General features: G+C 36.4%; 1 protein-coding gene across 1 annotated transcript in view; it reads left to right on the forward strand.

Annotated features, from left to right (window-relative positions):
• The window catches only part of TMEM182 (transmembrane protein 182), a 30,095-nt gene that overhangs the window by 1,510 nt on the left and 12,799 nt on the right, over nucleotides 1–15,786 (forward strand). Inside the window, exons 2-4 of the mRNA XM_059493896.1 lie at nucleotides 8,208–8,874; nucleotides 9,284–9,383; nucleotides 10,748–10,846. Coding sequence (XP_059349879.1) covers nucleotides 8,734–8,874; nucleotides 9,284–9,383; nucleotides 10,748–10,846 — 340 coding nt within the window. The 5' untranslated portion in view covers nucleotides 8,208–8,733. The remainder of the gene's footprint in view (nucleotides 1–8,207; nucleotides 8,875–9,283; nucleotides 9,384–10,747; nucleotides 10,847–15,786) is intronic.

The following is a 15,786-nucleotide window of genomic DNA, read 5'->3' on the forward strand; positions in this document are numbered from 1 at the left end:
ATTTATTAGAAGAAAGTATTAAAGAGGTGGATGATTAAAAGATGCTGCAAGGGTTTAGGTACTTTTCCTGGGGTCTAAGGAACATTGACTTCTATGCAAATACTGAGCCCAACTGAAATTTTTAAGGTTTTGTGTTAGTCTCTGCCCTAAGTCTCTGAAACCAGTTAGCTATTCTGTATTTTTCTCAGGTTCTGAAGATCAGAATGATCAAATATGATGGGGACAAAGTATTGCGGGCAGGAATATTGAATTTCCTGGCAATGAAAATGCTTAGGTTTTGTATATTGTTTCACCATGCACAATGACTTGTAAAGCAGAGAATAACCAAACTTTGTGACATCAATGCAAACTGTTCATGGAAAAAGCCCCAAGCATTTAGAGAACACATTGGTGTCTCTTCCTTTAACAGATCTCTTACTGCTTTTTTCCTGGTGATCTTGATCATATTGCTAAAGAATTGGGCATCTTACATGTTTACATAATTTACATAATATACAAGAAAAAGGCATTAATATATGGTAATTGACAAATATCTCTGTTACTTTTGAACTAAAGGCAGATTATTTCAGCTGCCTCAAGGTTCCCATTCATGTTCTTTAATTGCAATTACAAAATTTAAGATAAAGTCTCCCAAATAAATAAATCTTAAGGTAAATGTTCTCAAATAAAGTGGTTTTATGACTGATAAGGGAATTGACTAGCAATTAAAGGAATGAAATACAATGAAGACCACTTATCAAAGCCCTAAGGCAAACAGGCCTAGTCTACTATATTTGGGAGCAGAATTACATAGTCGGTTGATTAAAATGATATTATCAATATAGTACACTTACATTACTTTAAGGTGTTTGACTTGTTACTGGATGATTCTTAAAAACAAGTACACAATAGATACTCAGAAGTGGCCAGCAGCATGTGTGCTCAGAAATGCCTAGATGATACTCTTATTTCTATCTTTTTTTCCCGTGACCTGGTAGTAGCAATTGAATGAAAATCATTGATTTTATGGATAATGCTAGAACCACGAAGAATATTCAGACTACTGTCACTACACAATCAAAGTACTCTGTTTTCATTATATGTAAGTAATGTAAATGTGAGATGCATCATGCTAGAAACAAAGCATGAGGAGCTGCACCTCTGTTGTGACAGTGATTATGAGATGAACTTGGTAGTCATAGTACTCAGCCAGCAACTGTAAGTTTTTTTATTGTTAAAAAAAGTGCTCATCTTTTGACAAGAAATAGAGGAACCCGAATCGAAAAAGAAGGAAAGCTTACATTTGGATCCGTGTTTTAGTTTGTATACTAATGCAACATTGTGTCTAGGTCTGCTGTCCTAATGGATGATCAATTTTGCATAAATAGAGAGGGTTTAAAAAAAAAAGAAGGAGAGAGGGTGAGAGAGATTTCAATGGCAGAAGGAACATTTCTTCTAGCATTGGGCTGCCAGAGATCAGATTATCCACAGCCTTGTTGGGCTATTCTTGCCTCAAATTTTGAATGAGAGGAGAACTAGTCTGTGGGAGAATGTCTGAGATTCAATTTGCTCATGAGGAGAAGGGGTAAGGAATCTTCAGCCTTTTAGTGAAAACCTCTGCTGTAAATATTTGGTGCCACCTGCCGAACAAGAGGTTGAGGCAGTCTGCAGCTGTGGCTATGTGTGCTCCAAGCCCTGACATCATGAAAGCATTGATGGAAGTCATCTGGAATCCAATAAAATTCTTTTCAAAAAGATCCTCACATTACTTCAATAGTGGAGAAAATTTTAAACCTTAAAAATTCTTTAAAAAGTTTGAAAAATACTTCTGTTAGACAGGTCTAAGACAACTACACTGATTTATTTCAGCAATAGAATATATTATTGAATTCCTGCATTACAAATAGATAAGGTCAAGACCCCCAAATGTGCTATTTGTCATCAAATATAGTGAATCTAACAATGACTTATTTCATTCTGGTTTACTGCTTCAGATTGTTACGGTAACTTCAACAGTCATTTCAACTTTTCTTATACAAATTGAGTGAAGTAGAAAAAGTTATAATCCAGTGGTCTAGAACATTTTAAGAGGTACTTGTAAATGAACTTGAGTTTGGAATCTGCTGTTAATCTTAAAGACATTTAAAGTGTAATCTGTCTGAAAAGATCTGCAAATTTAAGGAATGTGGAAAGAAACCTTTTAAGTGATGCCACCCTCAAAGCTGTAAATGAATCACAGTGGTATGTTAGAGAGACTTAGAAAGCATTTATAAAACAGCTTGTTAAAGGAAGGAATTATTTCAGGCATTGGGTCTACTTCTTCCCTTCTGGAGTTTTTCATGGCAGCATAACTAAGGCCACATGGCTTTTTGTGTTTCTTTCAATTAATGTTTAACAGATAAAACAAATACATTTGGAATGGTTTAGATACTATTGATCCTTCTCTGGAGCAGAAGGTGGCCAGGATGACTCCTGTTGACCTCAGTCTCTTTTCTGGTATATTAGGGTACTCTTACATCACACACATCATTCCCCACTCTCTGTGCTGGACCCCCCAATCCCTCACTGAGTCTATGATTTGATTTATTTAATTATTTATTTTAAGGCCAATGGCTCTGTAGAAGCTGGAAGGGCACAGAAAGACCTAAAGGCTAGTTGCTCAGACTTCCTGAATAAATCCAAAAATATATATATCAGAAGGTGTCTGTTGAGTAAATGGAAGGTGTTACAGCCTCAGAGTGAGATTCATAATAGCATCCTGCTGTGGAAGGACTTGTGTAAGGCAGCAACAAGAATGGTGAAGAAGACTCCAACTTTTAATTTCTGACTATTTATGCATAACTACTTTCATAGGAAACTTCCTGGAATACTTCTTAGAATTAGGCAACTTATTCATTTCTCTGAAAATTGCACATGTGATCTGTCATGACTTGAAAGTATTGTGGGAAACATTAATGGCATTGGCCTGGCTTTCCTATAATTGTATGAAATATTCAGAGCACTCATGATGGTGATGTGGTAAAGGAAAGCACATTCTTGTACTTCTGGTAATTCTAGTTATCTTGCCCAATTTTCAGGGACATGGATTCATCACATCTTGATTCAGTGTTATGACACAATTAAAAAAGAAACTGTGCTTTGCTATTTTTTTTACCTATTTTATCTAATGTAGATTTAATGCAAGATTAGGGATAGAATGGGATGGGAATGGGATATAGAATGGGATACATGAAACAGAGTGATCCACTCAGTCATACTAAAGTTTTGTCTTCCTTTCTGTGGCTGAATAAATCTGTGATGTTTTGTAGTGTCAAAGTCCTGAACACAGAGGGTATAAGGCAGAGTCCAAATGGGATGTACACCCTGGAGCTTTGTTCATCAGGGTGATTCCAAGTCTGTCAAATGTTCCTGCAGGTGGCTGACAGTGGGTCCTGGATACACAGAGATGTGTAAAAGTAAAGCCTCATAAAGAAGATTTTTCCTGTTGTTTTATTAGAATTCCTGTTGAAGCTTTTGCTGACATAGGAGCTGCTTATGTTCCTTTTGTTCTTACTATCATCTATGTAAACTTATAGCTCCTGCAGAATGAATGACTCAGTGATACCAATGGCTTGATTTCCTCCTTTTGTGGGGGACTTCAGCACATTTCTACAATCTCCACTCACATTTTACATGATCCAGCCATGTACCCTTGCTGCAAAGAGGGTAGATGGTATCCTGGTCCTCATCAGGCAAAGAATTGCCAGCAAGTTGAGGGAGGTCTTCTTTCCTCTCTACTCAGGACTGGTAAAGCCACACTTGGAGTGCTGTGTCCAGTTCTGGGCTTTGCAGTACAAGAGACACACTCTGGAGGGAGTCAAATGAGGGACAACTGAGGTGATGAAGGGATCGGAGCATCGCTCCTTTGAGGAAAAGCTGAGAAAACTGGGACAGTTCTGCCTAGAAAAGAGAAGGCTCAGAGGGAGTTTTATATAAAGAGCCAGGCTCTTTACAGTGATGTCCATTGACAGGACCAGAGACAGTGGGGACAAGCTGAAACACCAGAGGGTCGCTTGGAACCTCAGGAAACACTTTTTATTGTGAAGGTGACCGAACACTGGCAGGTGTTTGCTCACACAAGGAGGTTCTGGAGTATCCAGCCTCGGAGATATTCAAAAGCCACCTGGACATGATTGGTCCTGCTTGAGCAGGGAGGTTAGACTGGATGACCTCTAGGGGTCCCTTCCAACCTCAGTCACTCTGTGATTATGTGACTTGTGGTCTGATTTACTGTAGTGTTAAGAAAAAAGTGGTCATGTCTCAAACTAGCTATTCCAGACCTGGTCTTGGTCAGTGAACAAATCAAACCAATAACCAATAACCAACCAAAGTAGTTGTACTTTTAGGGCACGGTTTCTTGCACATTTAGGTGGTTGTCCTAAAAAAGGTCAGATGGACTGTGCTGTAAAAGTGACATATGACTGTAGAGGAAACCTGAAGTGACCAGCTTAAAGATGAACTTCAGCCACACATCTAATGGACAAGGTGTGTGCAGGATATGCTGTGTAGGGGTCTGGCTGTTTGTCTGCCTAGTACTCTCCTGACAAGTAATCGTGTAGGTGCAATAGGTAACAACTGCCCAGCTGGGGCACATGGACAGGAGGAGGATTGGAATCACTGGATGAGATACTCCCATTACTGTTTAGAACAGTAAGTGAGCATTGAGATCTCAGAAGGACTCAGCTCTGAGGCAGTTGCTGAAATTGTTTCTTGGTATATAGTGAGACATGCAGCCAGTTCTAAAAGGCTGTTTTTAGATCATGGGCATATCTGCCAGCACAGATAAGAAGCTGCCTGCCAATTCCAAACATACGCACCAGACACTTACTCAATCACATATAAACATAAACAAGCAAATAAACAACATCCCCTTCCCATAAATATCTTTTTTCCCCCTTCAGATAGAAAAGGAAAAAAAAGAAACAGCCTGCTATTGTTTTTTAATTTTTTTTTCTTTTCTATTTTTAAATACAAGGAGGGGCTCAGATACTATGTTGAAGCTGGCACTATTATATGCATAAATAAAATATGTAGATTCAGGACTTAGTTTAGCCCTATCTATCTGGTGAATAAACAGAAATAAAATAAAAAAACTTTTGCAGCTTTGTTAAATGAGACTGGAATCCATCTATTATGTGGGTCCTTCAATGTTCACACTATGAGTTAACAAAATCCATGAATGTTTGGCCTAATTTGCCAAATTAATTGAATATTAAAGCTGATTTAATTATTTAGTTGTCATTATAGTAGGGATAAATTTGGCTAAGTCATTTTGGTTTAAAATGACAGTATTTCTGCAGAAGTTTAGGAGTTTTGAAAGGAGTTGAGGAATGACTTTAAGATTCAAAATAATGATTGTTATGTCTTGATAAGCTTGGCCCTGTTTTCTCTCTCTTAAAACTTTCTCTCTTCTATTGAGGAACCTTCAGAATTTAATTTAATTAAAGAAAAAGGCCCTGAGACTTTCTTTGAGTATTCAAGTGGTGGATAACATGAATTTTTAAGCTGACATAACAAGTCTTAACATGGCTTCTGCTTCATTCTTGACATAGACGGGCATAATACTGGTGATGTTAGAGTGTTTGGAAGATAACACTGCCAGAGAATGTGCCATAAATATAAAAGAGAATAATTAAATTAGATCCTCTCAGGATGAACGTGCTAAACTGAGACCAGAGTGCATGTACAGTATATTAAAATAAATACTTGCACTGCACAGGCAGTAATTCAGCTGTCACTTGAATTCAGTGAAACTTTCCATGCAAACTGATTTCGGTGAAGCTACTCACAAGAATAAGTTACTATCATGCAGAAACAGCTCACAGAGTCACTGACATATTTCTGTCCTGAGGACAGGTAGGTGCAACATGACTGGAATTAGCCATTTGATATTTTTTGGTTGTTTGTTTTATTAATTGTGGTTCAGTGGCTGAGACTGGGGTCTGGAGTTTTCTTTTATCTTCTAATTTAATGCTGGAAAAGTTCACTGTTGTGACATTATAAGGCATCCCATTATTTATTATGAGGTAAGTGGCATAGTGTTAAACAGTGCATTAGAATTAATTTTTAATAGATATCATGAAGAACTTAATAAAATGGATTTTGTTTATGCTGTAACTATCCATATCTTTGAATTTCACTGTATGAAATTCTTGAACTTTAGGCTAATGATTTCGAAGGCCACCCATACACCAGCAAAATAGTTGGGAGCTCCAGTTCACTGAGTAGGATTCAGTTGCAGATTAAGGCTTTTGCATTCAGCCATCTCCATGTGAAATACAGATCTTTGCTGCGGTCAGAGTTGATTGAGGTCTGGCTAAAACACTCAACAGTGCCTCCAGGATGGTCTGAGAAGCTGACGGAGCCTGGCTTCAGAGGTGGCCTGGATGGCACAGGTGGTGTGAACCTGGCTGTGGCTGTCACTCAGAAAGGGTGTTGGCCTCCTCTGAGTCCCTTGTGGCACCTGGCTGCCCAGTGTAGGCGCCTTAGACATCCTGGAGCACCTGGCTGTGGGAGAGGACAGCAAGGCCACCATGTCGCTCCTTCCAGACGTGATTCAGTCACCCCCTTGTAGGGTCCTAGTGCCATTCAAGGGGAGAGGGGGCATGTAAGATCCCATGTGGGGCTAGCAGGTGTTTTAAAAGAGAGAGGGAAATACACCCTTCTGGCAGGGCAGCTGGGAGCCAGCAGGATACTCTGGAACTGGCTAGAGCTAGGTGCCTGCCCAAGGGACTGAGCAGAGCCCTGGGAGTCTAATCTCGGTTGTGATGAGCTGCTCTCTGGCTCCACTGAGTATGATCACTATTGATAATGATGGAAAGACATTTAGCTTATATGAAATTGTCTAAATTTGGGCATGTTAGTGCTGAACTGAATCCTACTTTTTTTTTTTAAGACACATTAGAATAGAATTGAACAGAACAGAACAGAATAGAATATTTGCTGGAGGGGACCTACAACAATTATCTAATCCACCTGCCTGATCACTTCAGGGCTGACCAAAAGTTGAAGTATTATTCCAAATTGCAAGTAATCATTTTTATTTTATTTTATAGTGCATTCTATAAGAAGTGTGTTCTTCCTTGTCTTGATTTTTTTTTTTGTTTTCTTTAATTATGAACAATAAAACATCCCTTTCCAAAATTAGGTTTCTAAACACCTCTCTTCTGCTGTATCAAAATGAACTGCATCAGTGGCTGTCAGGAAAAGCAAATATGGCAAAAAGAGTCTGTTTGAATATTTATTTGCTGCTCTGCATACACTGAAACTCTGAAGTGCAAAAAGGCCACAGAATATTAAATGTGCTTGTGTATGAAATTAATATGGTATCAGGTTTGAAAAAATATGGTTAATAACAAATGTGAATATGATGTTGGGCAGACTGTATAGTGGTATAAAACCACTGAGGACACAACACCAGTTCATCAGTGTAGAAATGAAGGGACATGGTAGAAACAGCATTTTCCTTGCTGTCCTCAAGCAGGCTGATGCACTGTCCAAACCAATACTGGCATAGTGAACATAGAAGTCCCTCTGGAGTCCTAAGTTTATTGCCATAAATTGTTGTGACAAATGTTTTCTGGAGTAAATTGGCTTAATTCTTCTCTTGAGCCCAGTGCTTCCCAGTATGCAGTATCAATGGAAAATTTTATTCTGGTGATAAATAATTCCAATGAAATATTATTGGGTAAGGATTGTAGGATCTGGTGCATATTATAAACTCTACACATTTCTGCAATCAATGAGAAATGATTGGGAAGGCCTGCTTGGCATGAAATGCATTTGTTGAAAAAGTCTTTTTCTTGTACAGTGAGTACTTGTAATTTAAATGTTTTACCTCATCACTTTCCAAAATGGCCAAAGCATGTTCTTGGGGAAGTGTCTTATTGTTTTAAAAAGATTGAAGTTTTTTATCAAATGCTTGAAGAAATTTTTAACTGCATAAATTTTTGATACATGCAAAAAAGATGCATCTGAACAAATAAAGCATTTAGGTGTTTTTGTGTTTAATATTGCTAAAGTTATTACTTTAAACGTAGGATGTAAATTTTTAAAGATAACTTCATTTTTATAATATAGGATTTTTCAGAGGCATTTCTTCATTTTGGCTTCCATATTTTAAAATTCTATAAAAAATTCTCAGCCTTCTTTTTGTAACATGACTTACAGTAACTTCTTTGCTTTGAAAGGTGTTTCCTTTCCTGCTAGCAGCTAAGGAGACCTTCACCACCAGGCCTGAACTTTGGAAGTCCTTGCTACTACTGCGTGCTCTGTAACGCTGCTCACGTAGATGGACAGAGCCATTGCAACTCCATCTCCACTGGCGATGATGCACCAGCTGCAATAATATTTCAAGTCAATCCCTGATTAGTTAGGGGAAGGTCAGCTATTTCTGACTGGCCTCGCCCGGACAGCGAAACAGAGCAAAGCTCTGCCATCAGTGTCCTAAAATAGAAGGCCCTTTTCATCTGTCAGACTTGAGTCAGCCACATGGAACACAAATTTGGAGACACAAATTGACTCACAGGGCATTGGGAAGAAGGGCACAGGCAGAAAGTCAAGTGAAGAGAAACTTCTTCAGATATGAGCTGTTTTCTCCATACAGTTTTTTAGTTACTTTGCCAATAATTTGTTTTAAAATTATTTTACTGCTAACCTTTTAAGTAATTAAGGCTTTTTTTTTTGTGTTTTTGTTTTTTCCTAATAACTTCAATAATGAAACTGAGCGTGGGGATATTTTTTGGAGGCTTCTTTGCAGCTCTGGGGGTTTTGCTTTTTTTGGTGGCATTTGGAACAGATTATTGGCTTCTTGCTACAGAAATAGGAACTTGCTCAGAAGCACCTGAAGGTGCTGGGGTTAGTATGAATTTTTATTTATAATGCGAATTATATATGTAGAATTCTTGGATGTGATTATTTTATAAACTTTTAAATATACTAATTTTGTTTATTTTCTAAGAATTTACTTCTGTATATACTTTTGAATATACTAATTTTGACCTTCTGGAGGCTTACAAGCCTGCCTCAAAACCTTTTATAATCACTTTAAAATTAATTTTTATTTTGTTATACTGCTTTTGCAATATGATATTCTTTCAAAAGAAGGACTGTTTTTAAATGTTCTAGCTGACCTAAATTCAGACAGGTTTTGTGTCATTATGATGGCAATGTTTTTTACATCAACATCTAATTGAATTTAATTCTTTCAGTCATTCAAAAAGTGTATGATAATAGCTTTCTTTTTCTTTTATTTCTTCCTCTGTAGGAAGAGAAGGCCACTTTCCATCATGAAGGTTTCTTCTGGAGGTGCTGGTTTAGTGGAAATGTAGGAGATAATAATGGCAGCATGTGGAAGTTTTGGTATAGTAAGTAATTTTTTACTTTATCCACAGTAGCTTGTTCTCATAATTGTTGGGGTTTGGTGTGTTTTTTGTCTTCCCTTCTGTCTTATGAATCATTAGATTTCATATGGCTTCTTTGGGGATCAGATTCTTCAGCTACCCTAAAATAAATTCTTGACACACACTTTTGTAATCTATAGGAAACCCCAGGACAAAATGATACAAGTTTAGCTATCAGATTACACTGTGATTGTTATGGATGCCCTGTTAACCTGAGTCCATTCTTAGCTACAAAGTCTTTTACCACTTACTCTTAAAGAGTTGGTTTATTTCTGTTAAGTAAGGAAAAAAGAGCTTAGTGGTTAGCCTGGTCCATGAATTTTTGCTTGGGGAGTTTCTCCATCTGTTCTTTACTGACTACAAGTGGGTCAGGAAGGGAATGGGCAACTCCACAGTGAAAATGGTGTAGGACACACCATCTCCAAAATATTATCTTTATTACATTCACAGATGACCTGTTGCTTTCTTCACTACATCCAGGATTCTAAGATAGATAGAATTACAACCAAAACCTCCCATTTAGAAGTCAAGCAAAATTTCTTCTCCAGTCTTTGGCACTCCCTCTGAGGTAGGGAGCTCCCTCACCTTATTGCAGGATTTCCATAATCCTTGTGAAAAGCAGGTGTCATCATACCAATTTGACTTCAATAGCCCGTATTTTGCTAAATATATTGCTTTGTCTTGGGTGGAAAATGTAACATTCACTGTAGTTAATTTCCCCTTGTTATTTATTTGGAAAATTATGTGGTCAGGAATCTGAAACTTAGATGGGGTTTAAGTTAGAGTCAGCTTTTGTCTTTTGCAGGAAGAAGTTGATATTTTTAGAAGTATTTAGTATAAAGGGTGAAATTATCCTTTTCTGGAGGACATTCATTCCATAGACTAGACTCTTACTTGTGGCCATTGTAAACTCTCTGAAGATGCTTGATATTTTCATTGTTCTTTCACAAAAAAAAAAAAGTAATTTTGGATTTTGGTTATTTGGTTGTTTTTTTTTCTGCACATGTAATAATGAGAAGAATATAACTAACCCTCAAATGAGAAAGGTACATATGCATGCAAAGGCATATATATGCATCACAGATAAATTGCAGTGTGCTTTCAGCAGGGCTCGTTTACCATCTTTAAAGAGCAGTCTATATTGCTCTTTAAAGAATATTGTTGTTTGGATAACAAGGCTTGAATCTCTTACCAAACCAAATTCAGCTGTTGCCTAGGAAAGGACCTGAAATCTTGACCTGTGAAGCTCAGTTTGCCCATTTGAAGAACAGACACACAATATTGTTAAAGCAGTAAAATATTAATCTTTAGCTTTCTTTCATTTTTAGCAAACCAGTCACCTTCTAAGAATTGTACACATGCTTACCTGTCCCCATTTCCTCTTCTCCGAGATGAACACAACTCCACCTCCTATGACTCTGCAATCAGTAAGTATTGTTTGGTGCAAATGAATACAATGCCCATAGTTTCAAAAAAACAATTGGATGCTTCAAAATAAAACAGTCTTATCACTCCACACTGTTTAATTAACATATTTTGATATTTCATACTTCTCATAGTTTTACAACATGCATATTTAAGCCACTGTTTAACAAAGCACATAAATAATGTTTAACTAAAAAAAAAAAAAAAAAAAAAAAAAACCAACAAAAAAACCAGAGACGTTTTCTGTTTAGTGCTTTTTTTCCTCCAACATCATAATTATCTTCCTTGGGCTGAACACATTAAACAAGTACTTATTGTCATGTATTTGGTTTTGGTTGGAATTTTTTGTTTTGTTTTGGTTTTTTTTTTTCGGGGGTTTTGTTTTTATTAAATAAATAAACACGTATGGAAATCTACTGCATTTTTACTTTATGTGGAAGGAGGAGCAGAGCCTTGATGCTGAGTTTATTTAACTCATTCATATATACTTCACTGAGAAACTCTTGTACTGCAACAGAAATACATGTAAGTATATATTTATATACATGTGAAAGATAAACATTAGTAGAAATTTTATGTTTGAATAGTGCCTAGAAAGATCTGTCTTTACAACACTTAGGACAGACTTAAAAATACCAGGAATGTTTATTCATATTAAGAGCTTTACACAAATATATTTGAAATAAATAACTTCTGATATCTATTTCACATGACTTTTTAAACAACCTGTGGTGTGTGCATGCTACATGTCTCTGAGCTTGCTGACTAAGGGACTTAAGTGATCCCTTCCTGTCCTGAAGATGTAATTATGCTTTTGCTAACCTTGGAGTGTCTTTAGAATCCAATTTTTAAGCTGTAGACATGAAAAAGAAAATAAACTAGAATTATAATGGTTCTGTTAATCTTTAGAAATTATGAACTGTTTGTCCAGGAAGAATTCAGACCTCACCATTCAGAGATCTAATCTGTAGCTTCACAGCACATCTAGAACAGTTTATCTTTCCATTTGAAAGTGACAGAGTCATCCGCTCCTAATAGCCTAGACAGAGTTTGTATTCCACCATTCACTCATACATTCACAAAGGTTCCTCAAATTATATTGCATGATTACACAGAAGTGGACAAACAAAGAAAAAGAAAAGGAGAAGGAATATCATCAAAAGTTTAATTAATTTTAGTTAATGTTTGCCAAAAGAACCACTGCTCAAATATAATTTTCCTATCTATATTTCATATTAGGAGATTAAAAGTAGGCAGAACTGTACTATAGATGCTGGCCCAGGTAGAGTATATTCAGAGCCATTCCTGCTATATAAATAGATACAGTTGGATTGCTTTCGAGCTCATTAAAACTGAAGACGGTTTGGGGTTTTTTATGCCTACATTTCATATTCAGCATCCAAGTTGAGTTATTTATTAGAACAGTTATGATTGCTCAAGAGTCTTTCACAACTTTTTATGAAGAAGGTTATGTCATCATCTCTTCTGTTACTTCAAAACTTGCTTCTCCTTTATTCTAGTTTGACAATCATGCCCAGGATATTTGGCAAACAGGTTTTAAAACCTTGCTTCATCTGGAGTTGCTAAATTAAGAAATGCTACAAGGTTATCCTCTTTTTCCTGGCTCCCAGTGCAGGAAGTGGTTCTCTATAAATCCAGTGGCAAAAGTCTTCAGTTTGGTTTCCTGAAGAACAAGATTTCATTTATGATTTGTATATCCAGTTGTCTGTATCTAATACTTTACATTAACAAAACATAGAATAAAATAATTTGAGATTATTGTCCCCTTTTTTGGTTCTGCTACTGTTTCTTCATAAAATATTACCATTTTCATGGCTCATAGCTTTCTCGACATATTCTCTTTTGGGGATGATAAAAAGCTCAAATTTTCTCCCCAGGTTTATAATTGTATTTTTAGTGAGTCAATCAAGTTCTATTTTAACAAAATATAACAAGATAATGAGAATTTTTCTGTCATCTTCATTTGCTCTTTCATAGAAAAATAAACAGCTGAATAAAAAGCTTTAAATTTCATTAGAAAAATCAAACATATTTTCTAAAAATTTATAACTTTCTGTTCAGAGCATTATTAGTTGCTGAACAAGTCTAGGCATGTGACTTTTTTACAGACTATTTGACTTAAGAGACTTTTGGATGTTAGAGGAATTTGAATTTAACTTTAGTCCCTTGTGCAGTCACTTGTGTGGACACACAAGTGTGGTTTGTTGGAGTGCTGTGCCACCATCCAGCTAGAAGAGCTCAGACAAAGATAAGTTGCCTGAGGAACATGAAATCTCTGATGCTTTTTGAGTGCAGTGTCTGGACCAAGTTCTCTGTTGACATAACTCCTTTGGCTTTAGTAGCAATGTGGCTCAGAACTTTTCTGGGCCAGAATTCAAAACAGGCTCACCTATCCTCTCTTAGTTTATTTACATCTTTTTGTATGTTGGGTTTGTTTTTGTGTTATAGTTCCCAAAAATCTTAAAGCACTGAGAATGGGTAACTTTAGTGTTTCAGTCTGCCTTACAAAGCTTTAGACCAAAGGCTGGGTTCATTCTGGTGTACAAACCTGGACTATGAACTCTTGGTGTCAAGGACTACAGCCTTAGATGGAAATGTAAAGGCAGAAAAGCTTATGGGGTGCTTATATTGGAGGTTTGAATGCATACTTTAATGTATCCAATCATTTAATCATTACTGTAGATGCATGACCAGCTTCATAGGGCTAGATAGCACTGCTTTGAAATTGCAGTTTGCTATATCTTTAAATCATGGTTATAATATTTCTGTGTGTTCATTGGTTTTGTTAAATAATCTTAACAGAGTAGGAAGGACTTCCCCTAGCTGTAGTGTAAGGTATCATCAAAAGCTGTGTGATCCATCATTTATGGTTAACGTATTTTAAGAAATTCGTAGGCCATGCCATTTATCTTAACCTGAAAAAGGTTCTAAATGAACTCAGGGGAAGCCTGACTAGTGACTTTCTGTGATGGTACAGAAGTTTAGAGTGACAACTTTCATAGTGTGCAGCTCTCAAGTTGACTTAGCACCTCATTGTGTTGCTAGCAGATTCATTTTTATGATGATTCACATATGTAAGTGCAGTAAACTACAACCTAGGAATAAAAAAATTAAATTAGACCATGCAATAGAAATACCACAGCAGCAACCTATATATTTTAAAATAGACATATTATTGCATAATCATAAACAGATTAGTTGCCTCATCAGGCTATTCTGAAAGCATAATAGCATAGTATTTTTAATATTAATTCAATGCTAGCTAGATTCATGCATAATATCACGTCATTAGGTTACTTAAAACTGATGTTCAAGGGCTATCACACTTTCCTAAAGTTCTTTTACTATAGGACAATACTAGGCCTGTTTTTGGAAAATGTGCAAAGTTCTTACTCATGGAAATAGTCCCATTGGCCATAGTGAGATTATTTGTGAGAAAAAGAAGTGAAAAATCTAACACTTAGTCACTAATTCATTATTTTTATTTTTAAGGAGATTTTTTTCAACTTAATTTGGAAATACACAATAGTGCCCTAACTGTTGTAAATCACCCCAACACCTTTTGAAGCTGAAGTGGAAGCATTTTATTGGGGCAGCACTGGCATATTAGTTTAATACTCTGATTTGTAGCTGCCAGTATTTTTTTCCTGACTATTGGTATCTTATTTTGTCCAGTACTGGGCACATTGCCAGCATTTTAAGTAATGCCTAATGGATAATACACAATGTTTATAGAACTGAAGCAAAATTCTGATTTAACAACTGTTTAATCTAAAATGGTGAGATCAAATTTATTGGCAGGTTTGTTAATGGGTTGAAATTAACCTAAAGTAATCTGGAAAATATCAGCCATGAAATCTGAAAATAGAAGTTGTACCAGTGAAATGTTAGCAGTAGTCTATTTCTAGGGGAAAAAATGCTCTCATGTAATAGTCATATAATTGCCCATGAGAGATTGTAATACAATACATTTATAAATGTGATCTCTGTAGCCCCCGAAGCAGATATAAAGTAAGAAGCATTTTAAAAAAGCAGTGTATCCATTTTGTGAATATTTGTATTTGTGAATATTGTACTTGTATTAGTGTTAAAGCTATTTTTGAAAAAAAAAATACTACTAAGGGATAGTAAAGGGTGCTGAATGAAGCTGAGAAAAGTCTTGCAAAGTTTACTGCGCTTCCCAGTGTGTCTCCTGTACTGCTGCTGAGATAGGTGATTTCATTTACAGCTGTTTATCTGCAGAGAAAATACTCCTGGTTGAGAGCAGTTCTGGCACTTTGCCTTTCACTGTATTGGCACTGTGTGTGGCAAAACTCTTGTCAAAAGTATTTCAATATCTCTTACATTAAATAGAGAGGTAAAAAACTGCACATTCTAAAATACAATCCACTGTCAGATCACAGGAAATGCTCCCTTTTGGATGTGAGCTTGTACATGATAGTTCAAGGAAACTTTTCTAAGACCCTTTGCCTACCCCTGGAAATTTTCATGTGGCATTGTACTAACACATGTTTCAAAAGGCTTTTCATCCTTACAGTGCTTAATAATTCATATTGACATAAATTTAAGATTAAGTAGCCTGGGTTTTTATGGTAGACCACACTACTTTTATGGATTGATGGCTGTGTTTTGAAAACACTTTGAGTCAGCAAGGGCAGTAAAATACTTGGTATGGTTTCATGATGCTGATGTTAACATCTCCAACAGTAGAAGGGTGTTGCTTTGTGACATGAGCTGGGCTGTTCCTGAGTAACTATTATGGAGCTCCAGAGATGTCCATGACTGCTTCACAAGTGTGAGTGTAGGGGACATAGCTCTGTAACTTGTCAAATTAATTATTGCTTCTCTTTCAAATAATGTATCAGTAATGTCTTAAAATACGAATCTGTAACTTCAGTTCGTGATCAATGCTGGGATCTAC

The sequence above is a fragment of the Ammospiza nelsoni genome, chromosome 2 (genome assembly GCF_027579445.1).
Source record: "Ammospiza nelsoni isolate bAmmNel1 chromosome 2, bAmmNel1.pri, whole genome shotgun sequence".
Classification (NCBI taxonomy): domain Eukaryota; kingdom Metazoa; phylum Chordata; class Aves; order Passeriformes; family Passerellidae; genus Ammospiza; species Ammospiza nelsoni.